Below are 11,212 nucleotides of genomic sequence, written 5' to 3'. Positions count from 1 at the left end.
TTTTAATGAGTTTGCCTGAATCATTAACTGTGAAGAGAAATATGTACAGAGGTAGCTAAAGGTATAATTTGGTCCACAGAGTCTTCTACTGGTGATGGTGCATTTGACAGAAACTGAGTATCAGAACCTGGACTGAATAGTATTAAAGCGAATTTCCATTTGCCAAGTAAAAACTTGATATGGAAATTGGTGAAAAATGAAAAACAATCACACATTGCCTTTTTGGAACACTTCATTGCAATGAAAAAGGCAGTCATGTCAATTTGGGCTTGTATCAACTTTTTCTAGGCAACGGAAACTGAGGACAGGTGGAAAACAACTGATTCAGATAGTCAGCAAGATACATGCCTCCCGGATCCAGTAACTCATCTCTAGGCTTTTTAAAAGACACGAATCATACTAAAAATAGGTACTATCAGCAGAATTTTTTTAAAAATTATTCAGAGGAAGATAAAAACATTAAAATAAGGTAGGCAAAGCAATTTAAATGCTGTATTCTAAAGCATCAGGGGGCAAAGCCTATACGAAAGATGGTATAGCACATAAAGTTGTGTATTCAGTCCATAATCCTGATTTGGACACAATACCAGCCTTTTATTTCAGTTTAAATCCCAAGGGCAAAAGATACCCAATAATTTCAGAATATGATAAGCATCTAAATAGGATACATCAGATTACTGGAAATTGGCTCTCAACATATTTTTAAACATAGTTGTAAAAAAATCTGCAGTAAATTAGATAATCTCTGCTTAAAAAGCCAAGTAGTTATCTACTTCAAATAAAAGTTTGTCAGCTGAATGTCAATTATATTTTCAAACTGATTTGGGGCAAACTCTTTAAAATACACGATTTGTTCAAATATTAGGCTATATAAAAATGTAAAAAAAATAGGGCATAATCCACTACTATTTCTTAAAATGGGATAGCTGTGTCTGACATGTATATCACATTGATTATGGCTACACAACAGTCATTATTTTCCTTACTCTAAGATGCAAAATATAGTTTGGCAGCCAGTTACAAATACAAAAGGTAGTCAGGGGAGAGAAACATTTAAGCTGCAGTTGGCTAAAACAATGGATGCCAGTGACATCTTAGACTAACAAGGCATGAAGTTACGGGATTCTGGCATTAAGCAAGTTCCATTATTGGCTTACAGCAGTGCATTCGAGGACTCTGGCTCACTCCAGCCAACTATGTACTACATGCTTTTTAGACAAATCCTGGAGCACCACATGAGGTTTCCAGTGGTAGGAGCCTTCAGATGGAATGTTGGGATTATGTCCAAAAAGACCATATGGGTGCCACTTTTTTGGACATGTGCCAAATACTGCATCATCACAGCAGTAGTGGTTTTTATACATTATTCCTACAACACTATTAAATCAAAGACTTTTGGCAAGGATATTGATGGTGGATTTTAAATTAATCTTAACATCTATCTGCATGCATCTGGACAGCACCAATATTTGCTTCCTGAAACTGTTAAGAATTTACTATCTCTGTAAAATTTTTACAAAGCAATGCTTAAATAGTTTGACACCATATGATGAGTACTAATAAATATGCACCACTTCTGTAACAGAAACCATAAAAGCAAGAGTTGAGAGAGGTAACTATTTATATACCATTCTTGTCTTTCAAAGGAATGATTCTTGAACAGTGACAGAACTGGGGGCATTAGAAAAACTATATAACTTATCACATGGGAAAATGTAATATTTGTACCTGGGAACTTCTCATGCAATGAAATATTTTTCCTCCCTTCCCTGCCCCCTATGTGATAACTCTGGCAATGCAAAGTTATAGGTTCCTCTATTTTTAGACACGCTAGTCAGGTAAATTTGTTTGTAGCACTAAACGTATGCATAAGAAATATACATTTGTAAGATGAACACAGGTGTACAATTATATATTTATTGTATTTAAGACAAATTATGAAGCACCAAAAGTTTCAGCTTATAGCAGAAGTTGTGTTGACCCTAAGAAGCTAGTTTTATGACTACCGTGATTTGTTATATAAACTTACAAAGAGAACATTTATTTAGCCTGAAAATTAGAGAAAAGTATACATACAAATAATTTGTTAGATACCAATAACCTTAAAGATACATTGTCAGGTTAATTCAAAACTAAAATTTAAGTTTTGTAAAATAAATGATTTCCATAACTAAGAACAATGGAAAAGATTTCAGTATAATTATTTAAATCCAAATACTCTTCCTATCTGCAATCAAAGCAGTACAGCAACATGCGAGCAGATGAATTAAGCGTGAAAGTGACTGGTCTATTTTCAGTGCCCAATCTATGTTAATTATAGAAGTAATAGCATAAATGCTGAGCGTGGTTTTTGTTTTTTTAAAAAAGTTCTGTTATATCCTCAGATCTTAAAATAGGTGAGGAAATTTGTTTTTAACATGATTTTTTTTTAAACAAGAAAATAACCCTTTAATAGTTCAAACATTTAATAAATTTTAGATATTTACATAATATAACATTGGCTTAGTTTCTTTTTTAAAGTTCTCACAGAAATATTTTATTATATTAGAAGTGAGAAACTGCACCAAACTGAGCAAGGCATTTGAAGTTAATCTTTGATGGACACCAACTGATGGCAATAAATTTAACAATTTAAAAGTGTTATAATTGTTAATCTCTGCTTCATAAGGTTTGAAATGTCAAGTGATGTTTGCTGAGCTAATGTCAACTGTAGTGAAATTATTCATTTTATAACACATTCAGATTTCTCTGATAATCATTGACAGAAAACAGACTAGTTAAGATACAAATTTGGCCATAGCAAAAGGACGAACGACTACCTGTAGAACATAACTGTAGCTTACAATAAAATAAAAGGGTCTCCTCTCTCCATTTTGTCAATGTGGGAAATCAAGGTTAAGAGATGAGACGGTTACATACTGGAATCTTTTGCTAGCTCTACAAGGGCCTGGCTTAGAGTTGGCTTTTTTTGAAACTTACTCTATGTACTAGCTTGTTTGCAGATACCATCTGATTGGTTTATATATGGTCCATTTTGAGTTTCACAGTCAGCTGTGCCAAACATTGTGGTTTACTTAAAAAGAAGGAGAGAAATGAGAAACCCAAGCCAAAATGAAAGCACATACTTTCAAAACTTATATTTGAGTAGTCTAAAATTTTGGGTTATAAAAAGGGACACAAAGTATTGTGGTGGACTTAAAGCACATGCAGTCATGTCCTTTATTCATGAAATTATAAATAATTTGCTCTTATCTACTAATAATGGAACCTATTATTTCTTTCCTGGGCTAAGCATGCTCACTAGGGGTTCAACCTTGTAAAGTGCTCAGTACATCTAGGACTTACTCAGCACCTTGCAGGATTGAGCCCTATGTGCAGGTTTAATATCAGATAAAGGCTCCCAAACTTTCTGCAAATCCTCAGTAAGAATCAAGTTCACATGAAGGAGGATAAAGCACCCAAGAACTTGATTCAAGAAGCTACATTCAGAATCTTTGCTTGTTCCCAAAGGGTGCAGAATCAGACAGTTAAAATATTGATTTAATAATACATGTAAATGCAGATGAGGATGATGTTTAGTGCTATCTTGAACAACAATTCCTACCAGATGGCAAGATTAAACAAGTAGGCCTTTTAAAAGATGAACTGCTTCTGAAATCAAAGATTACTACTTGGCAAGCTCTTTGACATTATTCATCCATTATATAGTCTAAATCCCTATTAGAGCTCTCCGTCTGGATCTTTCATTTGCCTCTACTACAGCAACTAGCAATACAGCCCCTATCTATGTGGAACCAAATAATGGACTTTACAGTACTTCAAGAAAATTTTAAGTTATTAAATACTGGCAATTACTATTTAAAACAGTGGTCACCAACCAGTTTATCACAATCCCAGCAGCACAACGGGGCTGCTGCTAAGACAGGCTCCTTCTGCCCTGGCCCCACGCCACTCCCGGAAGTGGCCAGCATGGCCCCGGGGGTGGAGGGGCAGGGGTCTCCCTCCATTGGCTGGGTATGGGGAGCTGTGGCCAATGGGAGCTATGGGGCAGTGCTTGCAGAGAGGGGCAGTGTGTGGAGCCACGTGCTGCCCCCCACCCCAGGGACTGCATTGGCCTCTTCCGGGAGCAGCGTGGGGCAGGCAGCCTGCCTTAGCAGCAGAGCCAGCATCTTAACACTCTGCTCCAGCCCAGAGCCAGCACCGCCTCCTGAACCCCAATCCCCTACCCCAACCTGGTGAAAGTGAGTGAGGGATGGAGTGACGGGGGGGTGGTGGGGTGGGAGGGAGAATGGAGTCAGTGGGGCGGGGCCTCAGGGAAGGACAGATCCTGGGATGCCCTTAAATTCAAAAAGTGACCTTGGGCATAAACAGTTTGGAGACCATTGATTTAAATTAAAAAGGTGACATGATGGCAAGTAAACACATTAGTTATTTGCTAAAAACGGGAGGAAAACATTGAAATGTTTAATTCAAAACTTAATGCAGCAAACAATAAAAATATGCAACATTACCTGTTATCGTGAAACATGTAATAGGAACACTTCAAATATACATGACAGGAGTTTAAAGCACATTAATGCAAAACATGACTTGATCTTTTTTTTTAAAAAAAAAATCAAGTTCTAAAAGGAGTTTCTACTTGCTAGAAGCAGTTTGTCCCATATTTTCTACAATAAGAGTATTTTCAGGAGATCTTCATGGAAAGAAATTGTTTAAATACTACTTTTGCCATGGAAGTTCTGATTGCAGTGATATTTGGCAAGCAATTATCCGTTCTGGGTAGGTCTACACAGCAACTAAAACACCCACATCTGGCCAATCCCAGCTGACTCAGGCATGGGCTGCAGGGCTATTTCACTGCTGTGTAGACTTCCCAGCTCGGGCTGGAGCCTGTGCTCTAGGACCCTGCAAGGTGGGAGCCTGCTAGAGACCTGGCTCCAACCTGAGCCCGGAAGTCTATGCAGAAGTGAAATAGCCCTGCAGCCTGAGCTGGCTGGTACAGGCCAGCTGTGGGTGTCTAGTTGTGGTGTAGACATACCCGTTGACATTGTGTAACATTAAGGCCAGCTAATATATTTCTGTTTAACAGACACTGTTGCTAAACATACAGGGAACAATCTTTCATAAGAAACGTTCTATATTCTATATACGTAACCATTGTGGTGTTCACTATAAAATTTCCATCTCTCAAATTTTAGATGTTAATCTCATTAAAAGTATTCCAATGTACATAATTGAAAAAGTGTGACAAATATATTGTACAAACACTATGAATTCTTCTTAAATGTTCAAAGATTTTCACTAATGCTTCATCATCATGTTTTTTTTTCAACTATGGCCAAGATCTTAAGAAGAAAACCCCATGGATGAATCCTTCCATAAATGTCAGAGGTGAGGATTTTTTTTATAGGATTGAAGCCCAAATACATATCTGCCCAATAGGACTGAAATTATGCCAGGGTATGTTACCAACCTAAAGAAAGAGATGTTACAGAAGTCGGTTGTGCACATCTTTAAAGAGGGAAATTTTGAAAATTTATAAAAACAAAATCCAGAAAGTTAAAGATCAAGCAGGCACTTTTATCCTTACATTTTAATTTGTCAGCTACAAAGTCAGTCTAATTTTGTAGCATTCAACACATCAAATGTTTTGCCCCTTTATAATGAAAATAAAGGAACTCAATGTTATTGAAAAATCTGAAACATTAGTACCTTTCAGCACATAGTCAATAGTTAAATCTACTGTAACACTTAAAATCAAATTTAATTTTGAAGATTGTTTTAGAAACTTCAAGTTTGGAAACAACTCTGCCAAAAAAAACCTCACTCTAATATGATTTATTGGGGGGAGAGGAGAGGAGAGGCGCAATAAATTGTCTCTACACAGGTAGCACTAATGACTGTTTACACAAATGTAAGAACAAGTTTTCCAATGTTAGTTTTTAAAATTCACAGCATGTAGAGATGGCAGTAGATATAAAGCAAAGAGCAGGTTCCTATTTTGGAACAAAACTTGGATGGGACTTAACATTAGAACTCTATTATTACAAGAGCTATAAAGAAAGCTCATCTGGAATCTAAATCCAAATGAGGGAATACAGAGACACACAGTGAAGGTACACTTAGGTGCAATTTCATGCTGGTGATTTTTTGTTTAATGTAAGTAGCTAGTCTCAGAGCAGATTTTAGTTGCATATTCATCAATACACACGATCAGAACGTAAGTGACTTAGCACATTTGTACACATGCTTACATAACCTTAGTGAGAAGTATTTACATGTTCAAAAAGTTTCATTTTAACAGTTGAAGTTTAACACATGAAAGCATATCAGCTACTACAAAAAATGCATAATGGGATCAGTTTTCCACAAGCATAAACACATTTTAAAGTACTTTCTGGGTATTTCTAATTAACTCCTTTCAATATGATCTTATGTAGCATTCTTTCAGTCATTACAAAATTGTTTTAATCATTTACTTATCTCTTTGCAGGTGCATTGTCAATTCACAAAAACTATGATGAACTTTTACTCGTACACAATTTTTATGCTCCAACGTAATTGCATACAATACTTAAACAAGTTCAGATGAAGTTCTCAAATACTTTGGTTTAAATCTTAGTTGGGGATAAATATTTGATGCAACAGAAATCACGTCCTCCACCTTAACTTTGCTGAAGAAATGAAGACATTGACAGCATTCTTTGGTAAAAATACATTTGGGGCATTTTGTATGTATGTGCGTTTATCAAGAAGTGGTCTCAGTGATGACTGCTGTAAATTGATAGTACAACAGTCAGTTATTCCTGATTTAGCGAGGAATATCAAAATTAACTTAATTTAGTAATCAACTATAATTGGCTGAGACAGCATCTGCAACTACAACAGGGGAACAATAGTACTGTTGAAAAGAATTGTTTTTTATCACTTATCTTTTGTTATAAATACTTGTAGCCAGTCTATTATTTAGCAGTGACTATAGAAACATTGTTAGGATTCTGAAAAGTCACCTAACAGAGTCAAAGATGAACCAATATTTAACTGCACAGTATTTGTGCATCAACTACAATATGTACTAGGTAAAGGATATTAAAAAAAATTCAGTTAACAGCTACAAGAGAAGCTAGGCAAATATAAAACAGATCAGATATACAAGTATAACACTGAACATACTGTACTTTATTAGCACAAAAAAGCCATAACAAGGCACAGCAAGCAGAAAAATACACTGATAGAAAGGTTAGTGTTGCATACAAGAATAAACTTTCTTGTATTTGCAGCCAAAAGGTTCCCTAACTCACACAGTCACTGCCATGGAGAAGTAACAACATACCGTAGCAGCTGGTAAAGAAACTAGGGAGCACTTATTAAGTGGTACAAAACACTTTTAAAAAGGTGGTTGGAGATTCCAACACAAGTTTAGTGCAAAAATGTCAAGGACAGAACAGTTGGAAACTGTTAAGTGAATCAAACTTATTTAATCAATTTAATACTGGAAACTTCTGTCCAATATTAAAAATAAATGGAGTCAAACTTAGAATTTCAATTCCAAGTAGATTGTTCACATGGTATCAGCACATACCATTCTAAATATCACAAAAAGGTGCTAAATGGAAAAATGTTATTTACAAATAAAAATAATAGTACCTTTGAAACCTGCTATTTAGTGCAGGTTAGTCTTTTTTTGTTTAGAAACTGTATTTAAGTTATAATTCAGCTATGAACACTTTCAGCATAAACAATGTTAAATAGTGTTTTAAATTAAACATTTCTCCTCAACGTCATTTGCAACCATGACAGATAGTTGTCAGGTCACTAATTCTTATATTTAGTTTTTAGCAAAGTTTACAGACTGGTTAACTAATGGCAATAATCAAATTTAAGCAGATTTTCATTTTTTTTAAATTTCAAGAAGCAGGTATTTAACTGCCTGTCCAAGATTGTATTAATCTTACTAATAATGTCACTTAAATCCATGAATGTTTTAAAGAGAAGTCCACTTCTGATCAGACATATTCAAGCCCTCATCTTTAGGAAACCTGGTGCACTAACTGTGATTAATTTTTAGTATAAAAAAATTCTTAATGGAACACAGGCTTCTCATGCTGCTAAACTGCATTTTGAAATGTTTTATTTATTAACATTTGGAAACTTATTTGAAGGGAACAATTAAACTTTTCAAAGGAGGAAAGATTCTGTTGAAAAAATTTAAACACTACTCAAATCATTAAAATGTTCAACCAATAAAAAATTAACGTTTGTTCTTTAGCATTAGATGGAATGCCCCATAGTTGCTTCACCCAATTACTACAGCTACAAAAAAGGAAAACATTTAGAAGTTAGCAAATTATTTTTATGTCGGTCTTAATGAAAAACATGTCGCTTTGTCTCTTATTGTTTCAAGAGGCATCGCAACTTGATTTGTGTAACAGCAGACAGCATCTGACATGATACTAAACATCAAGCTTAAATACGGTATTGCAAAAAAGCTGATGTGCTTGCTGAGTTAAACTAATGCACACAAAAAAATGCATATTCTAGCAAGCCTGCTGGGGACTTTAGATTCTGTTTACTTTGTCTTAATAGGTTCCCGTTCCAACCATCGCACCCTAACTTTTTGTTTATAGTGATATTCCTTTAGAAAGTCTTGCAACATTGATGGTAAAGGAAGGCCATCAATTCCATCATACGTAGTGCACCTGCAGATTACTGCCCGGCAGATATACTGCAGACTAAAAGGAAAAGTCCTGTTCAGAGATACAGTAAGTAATGGTTCAAAAAACATGCAAGAACTAGGGTCTTTATAATGTTCTAGAAGTCCTGTAACAGTGGAGGAGTGAAATACACAGGGATCATGAGCGTCAAAACTAAAATTGTGATTCCATTGCTCAATACGTGCATGGAGGGATCTGTTGTAACGACGGAAGCTCACAGAGAAGAGGTAGTCCTCTTGTGCAGAATCCCTGAGCAAAAAAGTGCCTTCAGGTTTGCCTTCCAGAAGTGCCTCTGCCTCATAGCGGTCCATCACACCCCAATAACATGGGTTACCTGTTATTTGAAGTAAGTCTGGCACAAGGCAGTGTATGTAATCAATCTGAGTATGTACTTTCCAAGCCCCTTGTCTGCTGCTATGGCCATGGCTCTCTCCAGACACCTGACGTTGCTTTTGCCTGCGTGACTGCAAGCAGAGGGTTGTTGTGTCCTCTTCAGAATCACAGTTTCCCTGTAGTGCTGCACTATTGTCCCCTGTAAGCTCAGTCATACCCGGGGCTAACTTTGGTCCCAGTTTATATAATGGATTCACCTGTGCTGTAGCTTCAAATGTATGTATTTGGGCATTAGGAGGGGGGTCAACCCCTTCTTCAATACTAAGCCTACGTCTCTCTCTAAGTCTATCTTCTTCATCTTCTGCAGAAATCAAGGAAGGATCAAATGTATCAAAAAAAGTTGAATGAGGGCTCACAGGAGCTGTATGTTGCTTAATCAGATGCCACTTTTGGGCAAGATCAGATCCAGCAGGGAAAGGACATTTCTCAAGCATTAATTCAGAGAGATGAATCTTTCTTTTATTAGAAAAGAGAGGTTTGGACTGTTTGCTGTAAGTTCTCATGGGAAAACATAGCCCAACGGTATCCTGAAGCCGCTGTCGCAGAGTACGGCTACCTACAGTCCTGTTTGATACGCTGTCCGTATCATGAACGGAGCTCACACCGTATCTTCGCTCCCGCCTTTGCAAGCCGCTTCGTGTTCGACCAAATCTTTTATCATTATCCAAGGAGCTCTGGGTTTTCGTAGAACAGGAATGTTTCTTTTTCCCACCCCAAGGAGCATGCCGAGAGTAGGAATCCCTTCGTGCAAGTCTCGTTCCTGTGGCAACACACGAGTCATTATCTTTCTCAATGCTTATTTCGACAATTTGAGGGATGTCAGTGACACAATTCTGATTTCTCCTCACTGAATTCTTTGAAGGACTTAAACCTAGTTGTAAGGCAATGTTCTCTCTTAAAGGGCTGCTTGGTTGCTGTGGAGCCAAATCGGGTACATGGATCCTTCTCTCTTTAACAGATGAGCATCGAGTGGAGTCTACATCTATGTTTTCATTTCGGTTTCCACCTTCATGACTGAAGAGATTCTGGCATCTGTATTTGAAGTTGTTCCACATCTTTCCCACTTGATCCATGGATTATGTTACCTAAATTCAAAGAGGGGATGAAGAGATTTTAAATCAAAAAGTTAAAAAAATTAAAAATAAAAAGACACCTATTCAATTAATGAAACAAAACCCTTCAAATGCGTCAGTTAGAGGTATGGAGAAGACATAGTTAGCTGAGAGCTAGAACAGTTACAGAGCCTGCACAGTTCTGTAGTGCTATCTGCGTTGCAGTGTTTGCACATTCAGAAACAAAGCACAGAAAAGAAAAGAATGCAGTCAAGCACAAGTGACTAGTTTCCAAAAAAAAAAAAAAATGTATAATAAAGAACATCTCACCTTACAAAAAGGCCCCCCACCTCGCCAATATAGCCAAAAGCCCACAAAAGCATTAATGGAGGAACCAAGCATAATGGTAAGTTTTCCATTTTGGTATTTATATTTGATGGGCACTTAAACATCCATATAGAAAACCACGAAAGAACTATATAAAGCCACTATTGCAGAGGTTAATTGTGTATTCAAACCTAAAGTTTGTTATTTACATTTTTTAATTACAATGTATTTAGAAGTTTCCAAGTCTTTATTTTGAGCGTCATATATTAGGTAACTGACTCCCTAGAGAGAGTTTCCAAGAAACTGTAGTAAAACAAATAATGAAAAATTAAGGGTAAAGCCAGTGAGTAGACTCCAGTAGAGCAGTTATGAAATCAGGCACAAACACACTTTCCATCCCTGAAAGAGCAGTGGCCCTCTCTGCAAAAACAGTTAGATTCACAAACTAAACTGAAAAGTAAGGCCATGGTACAGAACGTTTCAAGCTGTATTTGACAGACATGAGAACTCCAACTTCAAAATTCAAAGTTTTGATAGTAAGACTACAAAGCAGACAAGAGTCAATTCCCATGAGAAGCAGCAAGATACTCACAAAAGCTTATAGTTAGAGGTTGACTCCTAGGCATTTCATAGTTGAGGCTTTGCTTAACAAAAACCAGCATTTCTCAGTGATTATTTAAAAAAAAACAAAAAGAAGTGGGAAAACCATGGAACTTCTGTTTTTAC

At 36.5% G+C, this 11,212-nt stretch overlaps 1 protein-coding gene across 2 annotated transcripts in view; it reads right to left on the bottom strand.

Annotated features, from left to right (window-relative positions):
- Positions 1–1,483: 1,483 nt before the first annotated feature.
- The window catches only part of SOCS5 (suppressor of cytokine signaling 5), a 53,387-nt gene continuing 43,658 nt past the window's right edge, over positions 1,484–11,212 (bottom strand). For both annotated transcript variants that reach the window (XM_077813877.1, XM_077813876.1), the window contains one exon: positions 1,484–10,192. In XM_077813877.1, coding sequence (XP_077670003.1) covers positions 8,570–10,180 — 1,611 coding nt within the window. In that variant the 5' untranslated portion in view covers positions 10,181–10,192 and the 3' untranslated portion in view covers positions 1,484–8,569. The remainder of the gene's footprint in view (positions 10,193–11,212) is intronic.

The sequence above is a fragment of the Eretmochelys imbricata genome, chromosome 3 (assembly GCF_965152235.1).
Source record: "Eretmochelys imbricata isolate rEreImb1 chromosome 3, rEreImb1.hap1, whole genome shotgun sequence".
Lineage (NCBI taxonomy): Eukaryota > Metazoa > Chordata > Testudines > Cheloniidae > Eretmochelys > Eretmochelys imbricata.
The sequence above is the reverse complement of the archived record's forward strand: the minus strand, read 5'-3'. Positions and strand labels throughout refer to the sequence as shown.